The sequence below is a fragment of the Leucoraja erinacea genome, chromosome 2, assembly GCF_028641065.1.
Source record: "Leucoraja erinacea ecotype New England chromosome 2, Leri_hhj_1, whole genome shotgun sequence".
Classification (NCBI taxonomy): Eukaryota; Metazoa; Chordata; class Chondrichthyes; order Rajiformes; family Rajidae; genus Leucoraja; species Leucoraja erinaceus.
This window is the reverse complement of record NC_073378.1, coordinates 14,874,424-14,895,461: the sequence shown is the minus strand read 5'-3', so window position 1 is coordinate 14,895,461 and position 21,038 is coordinate 14,874,424. Positions and strand designations below refer to the sequence as shown.

The window sequence follows — 21,038 nt, the reverse complement described above, 5'->3', positions numbered from 1 at the left end:
ATCTTATTCATTGCTATTTTCCTACCGACAGAACTATAATGCATGTCTGCTAAAGAAATGAACATTCTAGCTTTTTAAAATTTACTGAGTTTCTAAGATAAAACTGAGTTATGAAAAAAAGCTTCTATTTGGTCACACACGTGATATTTGACCTCTGATCCTAAACAAACATTGTCAGCATAACATAAAAAATTCACTTGATAAACTTTGGAAAAAATATGAATCATATATACAGTACTAAACAATATACCTGTAATGCTTTCAGAATTAGAAGAGATGTATCCCACAATTGTTCATATTTTTGGTCACACACGTGACTAGTAATGGGGCCCTTTCATACATGACTCAAGCATCTTTCCCACTATCGATGTAAGGCTAACTAGTCTACAATTCCCCAATTTCACTCTCCCTCCCTTCTTATAAAGTGGAGTTACATTGGATTAGTTCCTGTGGACTGGAGGCTAGCCAGAATCGAGAGAACATTGGAAAATGATCACCAATGCATCCACGATACCTAGGGCCACCTCTTTGAGTCTCTGGGATGCAGACCATCAGGCCCTGGGGATTTGTCTGCCTTCAGTCCCAACAGTTTACCATTTCCTGACTAAAGTGGATTCCTTTCAGTTCCTCCCTCCCACTAGATCCTCGGTCGCCTAGCATTTCTGGGAGATTGTTTGCGTCTTCCTTCATGAAGACAGAACCAAAGTACTCATTTAACTGTTCTGCCATTTCCTTGTTTCCCGTTATAAATTCACCCGTCTCTGACTGTAAGGGACCTACATTTGTCTTTGTTAATCTTTTCCTTTTTACATATCTATAGAACCGTTTGCAGTCAGTTTTTATATTCCCTGCAAGCTTTCTTTCATGCTCTCCCCCCCCCCACCCCCCTCTTAGTTAACCCCTTTGTCCTCCTCTGTTGAGTTCTACAATTCTCCCAGTCCTCCAGTTTGCTGCTTCCTCTGGCCAATTAATATGCCTCTTCCTTGGATTTTACTTCGGAGTCACGCGAGTGATTCCGTGAAGAACCCGTCGAGTACGCATGCGCGGCATTACGTTTCAGCAGGCAACAGCGGCAGGCGGGACTCAGGCGCTCCTGCTACAACCTGAAAGACGAAGCTTTAGGTAAGTATTTACCTTCACTCTAACACCCCCTTGCGTCTGTTTGTTCCCCGTTGGACTGCGGTCCACGGACAGGGTGCTGTGCCGGTGCCACTACACACGCAAGCGGCCCCCTTGGACTCCGGGGAAGGAGTGTTCCGTTCGCGGAAGGGGGGGAAAGACGCCACCAGGACAGCACACGCTGCGGTCCGCGGACAGGGAGCTGTGCCGGTGCTGGTACCACTCCACACAGGGGCGGCAACGGTGAGAGAGAGAGACCAGTCCCCGCTCGAGCCCATTCTCGGGGGGGCAGCAACGAGGGAGACCTGTCCCCGCACGACTCACCTTTATCCAGGGGGCAACAACGGTGCAGTCCTGCCCCCGCTCGACTCCACGGAAGACCATTCCATCGCGGGGGTAGCATCACCGCGGCAGGACCGCTAACCAGCGCTGGGCCAAGCCCATCCCGTCAGCGCCTCAGCAGCGGGCTGGGAAGAACGCCACGGAGGCGTCGGGCCGGTAGTTCCGACTCGTAGGACGGGACGTCTTTCCACCCCCAGGTGGAAAGACAGCCGCCTGCACCTTCCCGCTCGACCACGGAGGATTGCGGGGACAGCAACAGGCGGTAGGACCGCTTACCGTGCGGTCCGCTACCCCGACACTGCGACCGAGCCCAGCCCCGCTAGCGCCTGAGCAGCGGGCTGGATGTATATGCATGAACCGGCCGGTGGTTCCGACATCGGACGGGGACGTCTCTCCACCCAGGAGGGGGAGAGACAGCCGCCTGAGCTGCAGGAGCGGCTCTTGGTGCAGGAGCTCCAGCAAGATGCGCCCCAGGGGGGTGCTCTCGCAGAGGGAGGTCAGGCACTCCCTCCACAGTGTTTCTGCACTGTCCATTGCTTTCTCCTTCCCAGAGGAGCTTTGGTGACCAGGGCTGGGCTGGTCAAGAACAGGGGCAATGGCTGAAGATCTCGGGAGTATGCAAGGGGTGCAGGAACAGGAAGAGCTGCTAGGTGTAGTGGACAGCTACGTGGGAACCCCTCGTGAAGGAGAGGACGAGTAACCAAAAACAGTAATTCCTATGCAGCAGCACCCTACCGCATCCATCAGTCAACGTCTACCATATCGGTCTGATGAAAGCTTGGGGCCGCATCTATCCCCGAAAGTCTTCCTTAGACCAGGGCCCGGAGCGGACCCCCTGGAAAATGTGCCACCCCCCAACGTCACCGTCACGTCAGACGACGTGCAACATTCATTGGACCATAGGAAACAGAAGAATACCCACAACCATGGAGGTAGGTGGGTCTGGTCTTTCCACTGTACAGAGCAATACTAACATGGGAGTCTATCACGAGTGATAGTATATACTCAATGGCATTAGTTAATACAATTCACACTAGAAAAATCCACCAGGTCAACATTCACCCCAGAGGGTTTTTCTTTTGTTAAAGAAAGGGACATCATGGGGAAACTTGAAACCTTGCAAATATATTCAAAAAACGAAACCCAAAAAAGATGGTGGATGTCGTATCATCATTGACTTTATTTCACTAAATATGCCTGTTAAGTATATACATTTCAAAATGGAACGGTTGTTACTGCCAAACAACCAAATTCCATAGAATACTTTATGGCAAGCATTCATCTTAAAGATGTTTACCATTTAGTATCATTCACTAGGATCATCGCAGATACCTGTGCATAAAGTCGGTATCATGCGACAAGTTGGTCAACACAATTTGGCAATGGTGTGTCCAAAGACGTATTTGACTATCAGCAACACCTGCCAGGTAAGCTAAATACAGTGACAGACACCAGGTCACATAAATTTAATGACAACATCGATTAGATGTTTTTATAAAAAAGTTTCACTAAAATTATCAAGCTATATGACACGCCAGATATCGATTATTTGTATCAAGGCTAAATCACCAGGTACCTATGTATGTCGCTTGGGAACCAGACCCTGAGGCAGCAGCAGCAAATGCGTTCGCGCTGGATTGGGGAAATTATTTTTCTATGTATTTCTTCCCTTCTGCCTCATCAGTCGGGGACTACGCACAGTACAAATGGACTCTGCTTCAGGTATTTTTATAGTACCCGACTGGCCTACGCAGCCATGGTTCCCAATACTCCATGACATGGTTGTTGAAACTTCGATGGTATTCCCCAGTGACCCAGAATTATTAACACTCGGAGTCGGGCACAAGCCATCCGTGCCATGGGAAAATCAAGCTCCTGGGTTGCAGATTCTGCACAAACCACTTCTGGGACTGGGATTATCATAACAAACCGTCGACACCATGTCAGCATCCCTCTGAACATCCACTGGACTACAGCACTTGTCCAGCATCAATATATGGGAGAAGTACTGCTTGGATACAGGGACCACCTACTCAACCGCTACAGTTACTACGTACTGGAATTCCTGGTGAACCTTCACCATGATGAAGGATTCGGCTACAGTACCATCAACACAGCTAGAATTGCCCTGCCTGTCTTTTCAAAACCAGCTCCAGGACAACAGGCCATGGGGTCCCACTGGCTGGTGGTAAATCTATGAAGGGTATTACAACTCTAAACCCCTAGACCAGGTACACCCATATATGGGATGTCAGTGTGGTCCTGCCATACCTCAGGGGATGCCCACCAGCCAGATCCCTCAACCTGAACCATCTATGCTCTAAACACACATGTTGATGGCACTTGTAGCTGCACAGAGGGTCCAGTCACTACTCCTATTGCAACTGGACACCATGCTCACAGCTCCAGACCAGATCTCTATCATTGTCCAGGGAATGTTCAAACAGAGCAGACCAGGAACACCTAATCCAGTCGTGGAATCCGGGCTTACCCGCCAGAAACACGGTAATGTGCCATGACCCTATTATCCTACATAGACACAACCTAAATATTCGAGGGAGATGAAAAGCCTTGTGGGTCAGTCACAAAAAACCTTGTGGTCGGGTAACGAGCCATTTCGGGATGGCTCAAGCAGGTACTAAAGCTGCTGGGATAAAACTAACATGTTCAAAGTTCATTCCACAGGACAAGCTTCCGCGTCAACGGCAAAAAGAATGGACGTGCCTACAAACCACATCCTGGCTACAGCAGGATGGTGGGGGTAAAACGTTCAGAAAAATTTATTATACTATTTAACACTATCCTTGATTTCCCTCATTAGCCACGGTTGAGCCGCCTTCCCCATTTTATTTTTTCGCCAGACAGGGATGAACAATTTCTGGAGTTCATCCATGCGGTCATTAAATCTTTGCCATTGCATCTCCACCGCCAACCCTATAAGTATAATCCTTCTATCCTAGGAGAAGGGCCCATCTATCCTAGCCAATTCCCGTCTCACACCTTCAAAGTCTCCTTTCTTTAAGTTTAGGACCACAGTCTTTGTATTAACCGTGTCACTTTCCATCCTAATGCAGAATTCCACCATATTATGGTCACTATTGCCCAAGTGGCTTTGCACAACAAGGTACACCAACAAGATTCCTCATTACACAATACCCAGTCTAAGATGGCCTGTCCTCTAGTCAGTTCCTCTACATATTGTTTTAAAAAACCATCCCGTATACATTCCAGGAAATCCACATCCTGTTACCAGCGCTGTTATCAATTTGGTTGGCCTAATCTATCTATATATAGATTAAAGTCACCCATGATAACTGCTGTACCTTTGCTACACGCATCCATATTTTCCTGCTTGATGCTATACCCAAGCTCCCTACTGCTGTTTGGTGGTCTGTAAACAATTCCAACAAGCGTTTGGCTATTTCACAGTTCTGCCCATACAAGCTCATGTCTCTCCTTGCTATTGCATTAATCTCTTCTTCAACCCCACCTCCTCTTCCTTTCTGTCTATCCATCCTGAATATTGAATACTCCTGCATGCTTATCTCCCACCCTGAAGCCATGTCTCCGTAATTCCAACAATACCATAATCCTTTACTACCAACTGCGCCTTCAATTCATCCACCCTATTACGAATGCTCCTCGTATTAAGGCACAAAGCTTTCAGGTTTGTTTTTCTTATCTCCCTTCTACCTTTCGCTTCTGTCCTCCTTTTATGGCCTTCTGTCTCCTAGCATTGGTTCCCATCCCCCTGCCCTGTTAGTTTAAATGTGACCTTTCCTACACTCTCTTTCCCGTTAACTGCACACCTACGCTTCCACATTGTTGACTCCCCCCACTGTTTAGTTTAAACCAACCCGTGCAGAACTAGCAAACCTGCCTGCCAGAATGTCGGTCCCCCTCCAATTAAGGTGCAACCCGTCCCTTGTGTACAGGTCACCCCTGCCCAACTGTTAAATATTGTTACAGTACCACTGTCAGCCTGGGTTCATTCGTTATATTCTAGCCTGTTGGAAAACTGTGATTTCAACTCCACTCAAGACTTCTAATTTTACAATGGAAGAAAGATAACTGATGTAGCAGCTGAAGATAGTTGGTCATAGAGCACTTCCCAAACTGGGATGACTGAATTCCAACAAACACTGCCACTTTGCCTTGTGCGAGTTATGAGCAATCCATTCCGAATTGTTTTTATTTAATCTGGTTACTTCCTTTAAGGTGCAAAGAGTATCACTTAAAATGCTGATAGATGATAGATGGAGGTGGAGGTGTTGCATTGCTAGTCAGGGAAGATATTACAGCAGTGCTTTGGCAGGATAGATTGGAGGGCTCATCTAGGGAGGCTATTTGGGTGGAACTGAGAAGTGGGAAAGGGGGTAGCAATACTTATAGGGGTGTATTATAGACCGCCAAATGGGGATCGTGAATTGGAAGAGCAAATATGTAAGGAGATAGCAGATATTAGTAGTAAGCACAAAGTAGTGATTGTGGGAGATTTCAACTTTCCACACATAGACCGGGAAACACATTCGGTAAATGGGCTGGATGGTTTGGAGTTTGTAAAATGTGTGCAGGATAGTTTTTTGCAGCAATACATAGAGGTACCTACTAGAGGAGGGGCAGTGTTGGACCTCCTGTTAGGAAATGAGATGGGACAGGTGGCGGAGGTATGCGTTGGGGAGCACTTCAGGTCCAGTGATCACAATACCATTAGTTTCAATATAATTATGGAGAGGGTCAGAACTGGACCTAGGGTTGAGATTTTTGATTGGAGAAAGGCTAACTTTGATGAGATGAGAAATGATTTAAAAGGAGTGAACTGGGACATTTTGTTTTATGGGAAGGATGTAGAAGAGAAATGGAGGACATTTAAAGGGGAAATTTTAAGAGTACAGAATCTTTATGTTCCAGTTAGGTTGAAAGGAAACAGTAAAAAGTGGAAAGAGCCATGGTTTTCAAGGGAAATTGGACATCTTGTTCGGAAAAAGAGGGAGATCTACAATAATTATAGGCAGCATGAAGTAAATGAGGTGCTTGAGGAGTATAAGGAATGTAAAAAGAATCTTAAGAATTAAATTAGAAAAGCTAAAAGAAGACATGAGGTTGCTTTGGCAAGTAAGGTGAAAGTAAATCCAAAGGGTTTCTACAGCTATATTAATAGCAAAAGGATAACGAGGGATAAAATTGGTCCATTGGAGAGACAGAGTGGTCAGCTATCTGCACAGCCAAAAGAGATGGGGGAGATATTGAACAATTTATTTTCGTCGGTATTCACCAAGGAGAAGGATACTGAATTATGTGAGGTAATGGAAACTGGTAGAGTAGCTATGGATACTCTGAGTTTCAAAGTAAAAGAAGTACTGACACTTTTGAAAAATATAAAAGTGGATAAGTCTCCAGGTCCTGACAGGATATTCCCTAGGACATTGAGGGAAGTTAGTGTAGAAATAGCCGGGGCTATGACAGAAATATTTCAAATGTCATTAGAAACGGGAATAGTCCCCAAAGATTGGCGTACTGCGCATGTTGTTCCATTGTTTAAAAGGGGTTCTAAGAGTACACCTTGCAATTATAGGCCTGTTAGTTTGACTTCAGTGGTGGGCAAATTAATGGAAAAGATACTTAAGAGATAATATATATAAGCATGTGGATAAACAGGGTCTGATTAGGAACAGTCAACATGGATTTGTGCCTGGAAGGTCATGTTTGACTAATCTTCTTGAATTTTTTGAAGAGGTTACTAGGGAAATTGACGAGGGTAAAGCAGTGGATGTTGTCTATATGGACTTTAGTAAGGCCTTTGACAAGGTTCCTCATGGAAGGTTGGTTAAGAAGGTTCATCTGTTGGGTATAAATGCAGGAGTAGCAAAATGGATTCAACAATGTGGTAAATGGGAGAAGCCAGAGGGTAATGGTAGATGGTTGTTTGTCGGGTTGGAGGCAGGTGACTAGTGGGGTGCCTCAGCGATCGGTGTTGGGTCCTTTGTTGTTTGTCATGTACATCAATGATCTGGATGAAGGTGTGATAAATTGGATTAGTAAGTATGCAGATGATACCAAGATAGGGGGTGTTGTAGATAATGAAAAGGATTTCCAAATTCTACAGAGTGATTTAGGCCATTTGGAAGAATGGTCTGAAAGATGGCAGATGGAGTTTAATGCTGATAAATGTGAGGTGCTACACCTTGGCAGGACAAATCAAAATAGGACGTACATGGTAAATGGTAGGGAGTTGAAGAATACAGTTGAACAGAGGGATCTGGGAATAACCGTTTATAGTTCCTTGAAGGTGGAATCTCATATAGATAGGGTGGTAAAGAAAGCTTTTAGTATGCTAGCCTTTATAAATCAGAGCATGGAGTATAGAAGCTGGGATGTAATGTTAAAATTGTACAAGGCATTGGTGAGGCCAATTCTGCAGTACGGGGTACAATTTTGGTCGCCCAATTAAAGGAAGGATGCCAACAAAATAGAGAGAGTACAGAGGAGATTTACTAGAATGTTGCCTGGGTTTCAACAACTAAGTTACAGAGAAAGGTTGAATAAGTTAGGTCTTTATTCTCTGGAGCGCAGTAGGTTAAGGGGGGACTTGATAGAGGTCTTTAAAATGATGAGAGGGATAGACAGAGTTGATGTGGATCAGCTTTTCCCTTTGAGAATAGGGAAGATTCAAACAAGAGGACATGACTTCAGAATTAAGGGACAGAGGTTTAGGGGTAACATGAGGGGGAACTTCTTTACTCAGAGAGTGGTAGCAGTGTGGAATGAGCTTCCAGTGGAAGTGGTGGAGGCTGGTTCGTTGGTATCATTTAAAAATAAATTGGATAGGCATATGGATGAGAAGGGAATGGAGGGTTATGGTATGAGTGCAGGCAGGTGGGACTAAGGGAAAAAAAGTTGTTCGGCACAGACTTGTAGGGCCAAGATGGCCTGTTTCTGTGCTGTAATTGTTATATGGTTATATGGTTAAAATGCTGATAAAATTCTTGTTTCATATTCCTCGGCAAATATTGTTTCATTCTAGGCAAAAAAATTCTAACCAGTTTTTAGTTTAGTTTATTATTGCCATGTGTACAGTGGAAAGCTTTATATTGCTTGCAATCCAGTCAAAGAAGGTTATTCATTACAATCAAGCCAACCACAGTGCACAGATAAAGGATAAAGGGTAAAACATTTAGTGTGCGATGAAGTCTAATAAAGTCAGATTAGAGATAGTTCAAAGGTCTCCAATGATGTAGATGGGAGGTCCAGACTGCACTCGAGCTGATGAGAAGACGGTTCAGGTGCCTAATAACACTTTGGAAGTACTACATTTTAAAATAATTTGATGTACTGTAGGTCAATTTTCTTTTATACCAATTACAAAAACAGCGGAAAAACCTCAGAATATCCAGTCATAATATTATTAGAGAAGCTTTTTCAGAAAAGAATCACATCATTTCATATAAGCTGATAGGGCTTGTGCAAAACTGGTGCAATCATTTAGGAAAATGATCATAGTGCTGAGTAAACCGATCTCAGTGGTGGTGAGGAGGAGGGTGCAGAGATGGTGTCAGGGAAGTTAATGAAGAGGTAAGATAACAACCAGAAATCAAGAAGATTTTTGCACTTTGTCAGGGAAAACAGAAATCAAAAATAAATTGAAAATGTTGGGAATGCCCAGTGGGTCAGGTATCAACTGTGGATTGAGAAGCAGTTGTGGGGAGTCTGAAGAAGAGTCCTGACCCGAAACATCGTCTACCTATTTCCTCGAGTATTTTGTGTTTTGTTGGATGTGAAACAGTTAATTTTTCAGGTTGAAAACTATGAAAAAGGGAAAAACAAATTAGTTTTCAGCTGACAGAGAAGTCAGAAACAAATTCAGATTCAGATTCAACTTTAACTGTCATTGTCAGTGTACAGTACAGAGACAACGAAATGCAGTTAGCATCTCCGTGGAAGAGCGACATAGAATATGATTTCAATAAATAAATCTATTTACATGTATACAGTCATAGTGATTTTCCTGTGGGAGGAGTGTCCAGGGGGGGGTGATAGGCAGTCATCGAGGTACATTGTTGAGTATAGTGACAGCCGCAGGGAAGAAGCTGTTCCTGGACCTGCTGGTCCGGCAACGGAATGAATAGAACAAAGGGAAACAGAGACACAAGAGACTGCAGATGCCGGAATCTTGAACAGAAAAACAAAGTGCTGGAGGAACACAGTAGGTCAAGCAGTATCTATGGAGGAAATAGACAGATAATGTTTCAGGTCGAGACACTTCTTCAAACCGATAAAGGCAAGAAACAGAGATAGGAGATAGAGAGATAGGAAACAGTCAGATCAGGTAGATAGACAGATGTTTTTGCACAGAATGGAAATATCCAACAATAGATGGCATTGCTGAGAGGAAGAAAGTTTAATGGAGATGTGCAGGGCAAGATGTTTCGCATGGAGTGTTGGGGGCCTGGAATGCACTGCCAGTCATCGTGGTGGAGGCAAATTGGCATTGACATTGGCATTTAAGAGGCTTTTGGATAGAACATGTAAATGCACGAAATAGATGCACAGGCAGATGAGATCAGGCATCAGGTTTGGCACAAACATTGTGGGCTAAAGGGCCTGTTCCCTTGCTGTACTGTTCTATGTTCTATGTATGGGGAAAAGCCTGGCATGTGATAAGTGTGTAGTTTAGTTTAGAGATACAATGCGGAACCATGCCCTTGGGCCCACTGAGACCGCGCCGCCCAGCGATCCCCGCACATTAACACTAATCTATACACACTAGGGACAATTTACAATTATACCTCGCCAATTCACCTACAAACCTGTACGTTTTTGGAGTGGTGGATATAGGTGGATACGTGTTAGGGGGGTGGATGGTGATTATCAGACACCGATTCCACCATTTCCCTTTTATCCATCCTCTCCCCCTCCCGTTGTCACATTCCACCCATGTTCCTCCTTTAGGCTTTACATTTCACTCCTCCTCTTCTTTCCTATCTGACATCCTTTTGTCTCCTTTTCATCTCTATACATTGTCCCTCACTCCACCCATCTGCCAGTCACCTCCCTCACCTGCATCATTCCACCTTATCACTATGCGGTACTGTTGGATGTTCTGAAAAAGACCATGCATCTTGGGCCTATGTGAGTGCCCTGAGTTGCAACCTTAACCCGAAGAAAGTGAGTAGATTTAGAGTTAGGACAAGCTCATCAATTTTAGATTTAAAAAAAATTAATTGTAAAATTGTAGTCAAATCAGAGCTACTTGAAAATGAAATTATAGGGCATAATGTCACAGAATCCCTTTATCTCAAATACTTGATTTAAAAGGATAAAATCAATAAATTTTCACCCACATGCTATTTGTTCAGTTATCACAGAACTATACAACACAGAAGCAGGCCTTTCGGACACCTTAACCATGCCAACCATGTTAGCATACTGGGTTAGTCCCATTTGCCTGCTTTTGCCACTTTGCCCTCTAAACGCTTCTTATTCATGTATCTGTCCAAATGTCGTTTAAAAGTCGTAGACAAATAATGCTGGAGTAACTCAGTGGGACAGGCAGCATCTCTGGAAAGAAGGAATGGGTGATGTTTCGGATCAAGACCCTTCTTCAGACTGCTCCACTGCAAAATCTCTTCAAGGTTTGCCTACTTTGAAGAAGTTCTCCTCTCCTCTCCAACGAGAAGTCTAAAGAAAATGTCACCCATTCCTATCCAGAGACGCTGCCTGTCCCGCTGAGTTACTCCAGCATTTTGAGTCTATCTTCGGTGTAAACCAACATCTGCAGTGCCTTCCTACAAATTTTAAAAGTCGGAATTGTATCAGGGAAACAACTGAAAGTGAATCTAAAGAAAAGATTCAGTATCATAATACAAGGTTCACAGCTGCACCATATTAAAATATTTAGCAAGTTTACAACAACTGTCAACAGCCAAAATTGAATAAAGATTGTCTATTTTCTAAAGACATTATTGCAGTGACATGCCATGGCTACGTACATTGACACTGCACCAGACGACACTAGAGTGAAGAAAAGATGTTTATCACAGAGGCCGGGCTGGGCAAGTAACCACAACAGATGCAAAACAGAGAAGGGTAAATTACAAAATCTTGCTGCAAGTTAGTTGAATTCCTCATAATACAGAAATAAACAACATTTGAAAAGCCATGTGTAATGAATTATGCAATGAATGTCTTAGCCATCTCTGACATAATAAACATATTCGCCAATTATAAATGGTATCTGACTGCTCCAGAGTAGTTGGGAGGGGTGTAATAAAGACTACAGGGGAGGACAATGAGAGGAAGTAGAGAGTGTGAGGAAAGAGGGTGAAGGCATGCATTAATTAGGGATAGTCGGTATGGACTAGATATGAAAGTTGTATTCACTAATTGATTCATTTATTTGAAAGGGCTAACTGGAGCATTCATGAAGGAAGTTCCTTTGACAGAGTCCACCTGGATTTGATGCAGAACAAGGTCCTACATGGCATCATTCAAAATGGTTTAAGTCCCTGGAATCCGACGAAGTTTAGTTTAGTTTAGAGATAGTGTGGAAATAGACCCTTCGGCCCTTGGAGCCAGCACCAACCAGTGATCCCTGCACATTAACACTATCCTACACACAATAGGGACAATAGGGAGGAAATCGTAGATCTCGGAGAAAAGCCACGCGGTCACGGGGAGAACGTACAAACTCTGTACAGACAGCACTCGTAGTCAGGATCGAACCCGGGTCTCCAGCGCTGCAAGCGCAGTAAGGCAGAAACTTTACCACTATACCGCCCGGTGTGAGATGGGGAGGCAATGTTGGCACCATCCAAGGTCTGTCTACTACTGAAAATGAGTGATTAGTGAAGTGCTCAAATCTGGGCGATTATTAGTTTTGCTTTTATAAATTGAGTTTGGTTACAGCTTGAACGCTGATTACAGACTTTGGTCACAGTATTATGAGAAGGATGTGATTGAATTGAATAAGAAAGAATTTGTGAAGATGTTAAAGGAATATTATAGCAAAATTGGGTAAGCCGGCATTTTCTATATTGAGACAAATAGCCAAGGGGAGATTTCAAGCCCCTCAAAATGTTGTGCAACATAGCTGAATAAATAGGGAAGATTTTTTTTTCCAATTAGATGCGTCGAAACTGGAATGAATACATTGAAATTGATTGGAAGAAGGAATAGAGGCGGTATGCAAAAAAAAACTTTTCACTCACATGGTCTCACTGCCTGAAGTTGCAGCAACCCCACTTAATTTAAATGATTCGAAGACGTGCACTCAGTGCTAAAAGGTGACATTAATCTGATAGCTTTTCTTTCCCCCTGTAAATCATGGATATGATAGCCATAATGGCTTCTTAATTCTGTGTCAAAATTTCCAAGGCTCAAAGTGAAAAGAAAGTAGGTTGAAGTGGGACGAGGAAAGGTATGGAAGGGGACAAGGACAACTGTCTCAGTGCAGTTTAGAATCAAGTCATAGAACATAGAAACATAGAAACATAGAAACATAGAAAATAGGTGCAGGAGTAGGCCATTCGGCCCTTCGAGCCTGCACCGCCATTCAATATGATCATGGCTGATCATCCAACTCAGTATCCTGTACCTGCCTTCCCTCCATGCCCCCTGATCCCTTTAGCCACAAGGACCACATCAAACTCCCTCTTAAATATAGCCAATGAACTGGCCACAACTACCTTCTGTGGCAGAGAGTTCCAGAGATTCACCACCCTCTGTGTGAAAAAATGTTTTTCTCATCTCGGTCCTAAAGGATTTCCCCTTTATCCTTAAACTGTGACCCTGTGTTCTGCACTTCCCCAACATCGGGAACAATCTTCCTGCATCTAGCCTGTCCAACCCCTTAAGAATTTTGTAAGTTTCAATAGATCTCGTCTCAATCTTCTAAATTCTAGCGAGTACAAGCCAAGTCTATCCAGTCTTTCTTCATATGAAAGTCTGACATCCCAGGAATCAGTCTGGTGAACCTTCTCTGTACTCCCTATATGGCAAGAATGTCTTTCCTCAGATTTGGAGACCAAAACTGTACACAATACTCCAGGTGTGGTCTCACCAATACCCTGTACAACTGCAGCCTGTGAAGTCTGGGAAGGGGTGGTATCATTCCCAATTAGATTCATTGGGTGCCATCGATTACTTTGAAAAATCTAGAGATATTTTGTAATCACGGTAACAGCAGTATTCACCAGTCAAAAAATGATTTTAAAAAACAATGCAAAGATCTCAATATTTCAATCAGTAACAAGCAAATGCTGATTCAATTTTGTGGTTAAAATGCCCAAAATGCAATCAATTGTAAATCTAATTTAGATACCAAAAATGGCAGATGCTGGCTTACAAAAAAAAAAATAAGCCATGTCTTTAATGCAATAGAAAAAATTAGATTTGGAAGAAAAGACACAAAGTGCTGGAGTAACTCAGCGGGTCAGGCAGCATCACTGAAGAACATGGATTGGCGATGTGTCAAGTCAGTGCCTGAAGTGACCCGACCTTAAATGATACCCCTCCACGTTTTCCAGACCAGGCCTGACCCGCTGAATTGCTGCAGCACTTTGTGACTTTTCTTCTAAATCAAATTTATTCTATTGCATTAAAGACATGGCTTATTTTCCCAAATGATACATTTTCAATCGAATGCCCTGTTTTAGATGTTACAACAAAAAAAAGCATTCATAGCTCAAAGTACAAAAAGTACAAAGTACAGATTCTTATTTCATTCCCTGTGCAGGTCATAAAATATCAAGGGGATTTGGCCATTCGGGACTTGCTCAATGGTTTCCTGCAGCACCATCAATTCAGCAATATTGTATATGATCAAGGACCAGATTCTGTGTTGTGTTTTCATATGGTATTCCAACTAGTAACATTATTGTGTGATTGATTTAAAAAATAAATCGCTCCTTGCAGGCAATACAAGTGTAATCTTTCACGATCCTGAAAAGAATTCATGTCCTGGCTCAATTCTAGTGGAACAAAAAAAGGAGGGGGAGACATTAAAAGAAATACATAATTGTTTTATCAAATTGCCACAAGGTAACTCCATAGCTCTCGAATACCTACTGTGCTGATACTGTTCATGTCTCACTCTGTAACTTTCCTCCCCGAAGAGCAACAATCAACAATACAAACTTCTTGACCTGCTGAGTTCTTCCAGCAGTTTGTTTTTTGCTGAATATAATTACGCTGCTGCCCACTGTCTACAGAATAATGATATTTTGCCCCAAGGACTCTTAGAACACTTAGTCATACAACATAAACCAGACACTACAGGAAACAGGATAATGAGTTTTAGTGCAACTTGAACGGTGCTGATCAGCAAGTTATTACAAAAATAAAGTAGTCTACAAATTTCAAAGCCAACAACAAAATTGATGTGAATAAACAGAAGTGAATATCAGAAAATGATCTAAAAAAGTGCAGCTTGTTGATGACAGAATCTGGTATATCATTCAATAGTAGTTTTGGCACTTTTCACCAATTTCAATAGTAACATTTCCATTCCCACAGACAAAGTTGGAGGAGATGCACATTACTTGGCAGTGGAAGTGGGCAAGAAAATCTTTCCTGTACCCAAAGCACTGCTTTTGGAAGTGAATACCTTGATCTCTTTCATTTTTTGAGAGTTAAGGGCCTGTCCCACTTGGCGATTTTTTCGGGTGACTGCTGGCATCATATCAGTGTCGCCAATAGATTTTGAACATTTCAAAATCCAGCGGCAACAAAAAAAATGTTGCGACACTTAAAAAACACCGCGCTTCATACGTCATCACGCCACAAATTTTTCGGTGACCTGATACGTCAGTAAATAATGCCGGCAGTCGCCGAAAAAAAATTGCCAAGTGGGACAGGCCCTTTCGGCTTTCCCCCATTGAACCAGATGGAAAGGATATAACACTGTTCCCAGAGACCGATTAATATTCAGTTTGCCAGGCTGCACATAAAACTAATGCAAGTTTTACTATCTCTGTGTATCAGTCGTCAAAATTATCCATAGATCCATGCAAAATCTTTGTGTGCATGCCATACATGCCATGAAGTTTCCTAATCTTTCATGCCACGTTTGTGCACTAGCATGCTTCAGTACTAGATCAATATGAGCACAGGACATGTTTCTCAATAATATAAACAAGCACTCAAAAGAATAGAGCCAGAGTCAAAGAGCTATAAAGCACAGAAACAGGCTCTTCAACCTAACTTGTCCTTGCTGACCAACTTGACATGTTGAACTAGTCCCATTGGCCTGCAATTGGCCCATAGCCCTGTAAACCCTATATGTCTAAAGTTGTATTTGTATCTGCTTCTATAGAGGATATATCCCGACTGTTCAGTCCACATACGGACTACTCTCTGAGTGAAAATCATAACCTATTCATGCATATCTAGTACTAAACAATAAGTATAATATTATGCCGTACAATACGAAATACAAATTTTCAACAGGAAACTAATTCATCAAAAGCTGTGGGCTTTAACCAGGCTGAGAAACTGTCTATATCTCTCGTTTCTTGATCTGAAATATCATCTATTCCTTTTTTTCCAGAGATGCTGCTTGTCCCGCTGAGTTACTCCGGCTTTTTGTGTCTATCTAGAGACTTGTAATGTTGCGAGAGTCTCTGCCTCCACCAATCCCTTTTGCAGTTTGCTCCAGGTACCAAATACTGCCTGGGTGAAAACATTTTTCTTGAGTCTCCTCTAAAAGATCCTATGCTTAAACCTTTGTCCTCTGGCTTTAGATACCTTTAGATACCTTTGCTACAGGGAAAAGTGTATTTCTATTTGCTTTATTACTACCCTCATAATTATAATTATTTCAATCAGTTCCCCTTTCGTCTCCTCTGCTGCAAAGAAAACAAACTCTACCTCTTCAGTTTTGCGTTATTACTGCAACGCTAGGCAAGATCCTGGTGAATCTCCATTGCAATTGTGTTCCTCTGTAGCATGGTGACCAGAACTGCATAGAAACATAGAAAATAGATGCAGGAGTAGGCCATTCGGCCCTTCGAGCCTGCACCGCCATTCAATATGATCATGGCTGATCATCCAACTCAGTATCCTGTACTTGCCTTCTCTCCATACCCCCTGATACCTTTAGCCACAAGGGCCACATCTAACTCCCTCTTAAATATAGCCAAAGAACTGGCCTCAGCTACCTTCAGTAGCAGAGAATTCCAGAGATTCACCACTCTCTGTGTGAAAAATGTTTTTTCTCATCTCGGTCCTAAAATATTTCCCCCTTATCCTTAAACTGTGACCCCTTGTTCTGGACTTCCCCAACATCGGGAACAATCTTCCTGCATCTAGCCTGTCCAACCGCTTAAGAATTTTGTAAGTTTCTATAAGATCCCCCCTCAATCTTCTAAATTCTAGCGAGTACAAGCCGAGTCTATCCAGTCTTTCTTCATATGGAAGTCCTGACATCCCAGGAATCAGTCTGGTGAACCTTCTCTGTACTCCCTCTATGGCAAGAATGTATTTCCTCAGATTAGGAGACCAAAACTGTACGCAATACTCCAGGTGTGGTCTCACCAAGACCCTGTACAACTGCAGTAGAACCTCCCTGTTCCTATACTCAAATCCTTTTGCTATGAATGCTAACATACCATTCGCTTTCTTCACTGCCTACTGCACCTGCATGCCTACTTTCAATGACTGGTGTACCATGACACCCAGGTCTCGTTGCATCTCCCCTTTTCCTAATCGGCCACCATTCAGATAATAGTCTACTTTCCGGTTTTTGCCACCAAAGTGGATAACCTCACATTTATCCACATATAAAACACTGTTTCATAAAGATACATCATAGTGTCCTTGCTCTTATATTCTATGTTCTGAGTAATGAAGGCTAGCATCCCATCTCTTTCTTCACCACCTTACCTTCATGTACTTTCAGGAATCTTTGGACCTTTACACCTAGAACAATCGGTTGCTCAATGTTCTTTTAAACGATTAAGAAGTGACAGAGCAGACTTAGGTGGCTGTATGATCTATTCTTGGTTCAAGTTAATATGCTTCTGTTTGATTACAAGATATTCAGATTCAGATTCAGATTCAATTTTAATTGTCATTGTCAGTGTACAGTACAGAGACAACGAAATGCATTTAGCATCTCCCTGGAAGAGCGACATAGCAAATGATTTGAATAACCTTGGTAATTACAAAATGTAAGGCATTTCAGCAGTTGTCAAAGTAACCAAGAACAACTCAGTTAACATTTAACAATATTAATCATTCTCAACAGCATGGTCAATTTACAAAGGGAAAACCATAATAAATCATCCAGATATTGTAAGTAGATCTAGTGCAGGCATTCCTCATGCCCCACTTCTTTCACTACATCTGTTTGTATTTCACTCGCATTAGTACATTTTAATAGGTCTCTATTTTTCATGTACTGTCCAGTATTTTCACAGTTTTCCCTACTCCTCCCTTTAGGATTTAATGGGCTTTTCAAACTAAACAACACGTGTATTTAATATGGGTGAAGCGTTTTATTTCCCCACTTTCATCTGGCGTAGAATAAAACAAGAGAATAAAAATATACAGCCTCATTGGAAAAGAAAGTGACTGATCTGACTATTAATTCCATAAAAACCTTTGGATGCGTTTCTGCCCAATGATCTCACCATGAAGCTGAAGGACACTTACATCGTCTGCCAAAGTGGCTGCATTCTGAAGAACGGGTGACGGGCTTTGCCTTTCATAATGTTGAAGTTTTTCATGGATCTGGAAAGTAATCACAGAAGGTTAAATATAATTTATCAAGCGCAAAGGAAATAAAGCAATATGACCTTACCGAACAAACAGAATAGCAGTTGTTGGAACAAAAGCAAAAATATTCATGGAAAGAGAGAAGTTGGACATGACGGTAATTCATCATAAATTTCCTCTGTGGAAATAAAAGTTCAGCATACATATACAAATCACCTGGAAAAAATGTGGGGAATGCAGTGTAATCACAAATGAATTTTACAAGTTACAATACATCCTTCCAAAATTATTTTGGAGCCATCTGAAATTGCTTCAAATATTGAGGACATATTTTGCACTGCAGAATAAAGGGAAAATCCCATCTTGTATTTGTCATGTCCTGGACTCATTTGAAAGTCATTAGGTTAGTCTGTAATTATTTTGTCGATTTTGATTATGTACATTACCCCGGAAAATAAAGTTTGAAAGCACCATCCAATTATTAGCTGAAACAAAAATGCATGGAATTAACAGAATTTAAACTTGCATCTGTAATTTCTCTGGCAAAAAACTGACATTCAACAATAGCAAATGACATCTGTAGCAATATTTTAAATACATCTGCTTCAATGCTTTGGAATTTATTGGTTAATGGGAACCCAAGAATGTTTGCATTGCTACTGCTAACATTAATAAAAGGACAATACGCTACCAATACCGTAAATAATGGCCATGCAAGCAAAATGACACTTTGCACTCTTTTGTATACAATGGTACATTCCACATAAAAAGTATGGTTATTTTGTACATTTGATTTAAATCTATATTCTGTGTATTATTTGGAGAAGTTTAATCATGTCTGGGAATTAATTAACAGCAGCTGATCCACATCTCCAGATTTTCCACTGTGTCCTCTGCCTGCCCCCTCAATAACATTTTTTGTATTGGTTCATGCAAGAGGCGTTCTAACTGCAGCTGCATTTCCCTTGTGGACTCTCTTCATTTCAAGCTACTGGACGACACTGTTCCTTATAACTGCAGATCCACATCAAAATAAACCTGGGACTCCCTTGAAACCATCTGGGATCATGTTGACATATGCGGATGACAAAACTGACACAAGTGTTCTATCAATTTTCAACAGCATTTTGAGGCTTTGATAAAATGAGTTCATATAATTGAAAAGGTCAAAACAATGAAAGGAAAAATCTAAGCTGAGTAAATTAATCATTGAAAGGTTCAAATCTCAGGGGGCTGGAGCTAAAAATTTTAAATCAAAAAAATCATAAGGTAAGCAAAGGAATACCTTTAAGCTAAATGGTAATGTAGAAAATGGTGATCGGGAGCAATGGTTGAAAGTTAATTCTTAAGTGAAAACGATTTCATGAACTCTGCTCAGTTATTTACTTAAACCATTGTGAAAACGTTTTACGTCTTGCATTGGTTTATACTTCAGATTAACTTGTGGATGCTGCTGGATTACTCTGTTAGAAAGCAAGCAACATTGGGCAGACTTGTGGGTGCTGCTGGAATCAATCAGTGCGAAAGCAAGATGCAAACAGTGGGCAGATAACAATTACAGGTGTAAAATCTCGACCAAATAGTCCGTGCCGATATTCCCCCTAGTCCCAGATACCGCTCAGACCATAATAAACAGTTATAAACTATCCAAGGATTTTAAATGATAAAAAACGAACCTGCCTCCACCATGTCAAAACTCATTGACAAGCTACCACTCTCTGGAAGTTCCCCCTCATTTACCCCTATCAATTCTCATGTCATGTCCCCTTTTGAATCTTCCCTAAGTGGGAAAAGCTTTTCCACGTCAACTTGTTAATCCCTCATCATTTTAAAAACTCTATCAATTCTTCTGCGCTCCAAAGAATAAAGTAACTTGTTCAACCTTTCTCTGTAACTTTGCTGAAACCCAGAAATTAGTGTACTCTCTCTATTTTGTTGATGACTCTCTCTATTTTTAATTATGATGACATGTCAATTTTGAAATCAAACTCTGGTCCAATATATTTGGAACTTATTAATCCCAATTCTCATATTCTTCCACAAGATGTTTGCTTCTTAATGATTAGTGCATGGATGACTATTATTTTTTTATGATGAATACAATTTAAAAGGTCCAATATATTTGGACTTAGAAACTGTTTCGCCAAACACTTACGTTCAGTCCGCCAGGGACTCCGGGATCTCCTGGTTTGTATCTACATCCTACTTCAAAGTTGATATTGGTATTGGCTTTATACTGCCACATGTACTGTGATAGTGAAACATTTACTATCAAGGTAACTTATACCAACCTCCCTCTATGGAAGATCCTCAAAACTTTTCTTGAATGCTGCAGTTTAGTTTGAATATGTAGCTTTACATGTGCTGAACCAAAACTATAATTTTGATCCAAATAATTTTGTCTCCCACCTGTTTGCCACAGGGCCAAAAATGGTCATTGTTCCTGACCTGTGTCCCAATCTATACTGTTTATTTCCTACCAGTTCAAAGCCATCTTCTATAGACAATAGACAATAGGTGCAGAAGTAGGCCATTCGGCCCTTCGAGCCAGCACCGCCATCCAATGGCTGATCATCCCCAATCAGAATGGAAAATGGAGAAACAAAGAACTGCAGATGCTGCTTAATACTCAATAGGACACAAAGTGCTGAAGTAACTCAGCAGGTCAGACAGGACAGGGTGGACAGGCGACGTTTCAGGTCGAACCCCTTCTTCAGTCCTGAAACGTCACCTTTCACCTATCCATATTTTCCAGGGATGCTGCCTGATCTGAGTTACTCCAGCACTTTGTGTCCTTCTGAACATGGAATACAGAAAGCTATATCACAGGAACAGCCCATTGGACCGCAAGGTCTGTGCTGAAC

General features: G+C 41.9%; 1 protein-coding gene across 5 annotated transcripts in view; it reads right to left on the bottom strand.

Moving 5' to 3' along the window:
* mpp7a (MAGUK p55 scaffold protein 7a) overlaps nt 1–21,038 on the bottom strand; it is a 408,735-nt gene that overhangs the window by 188,297 nt on the left and 199,400 nt on the right. For 4 of the 5 annotated variants that reach the window (XM_055651874.1, XM_055651881.1, XM_055651863.1 and 1 more), the window contains one exon: nt 18,112–18,189. In XM_055651874.1, the coding sequence (XP_055507849.1) occupies nt 18,112–18,189 (78 nt within the window). Of the gene's footprint in view, nt 1–18,089; nt 18,190–21,038 lie in introns of all 5 variants that reach the window. The other variant, XM_055651893.1, reaches the window with a different exon arrangement.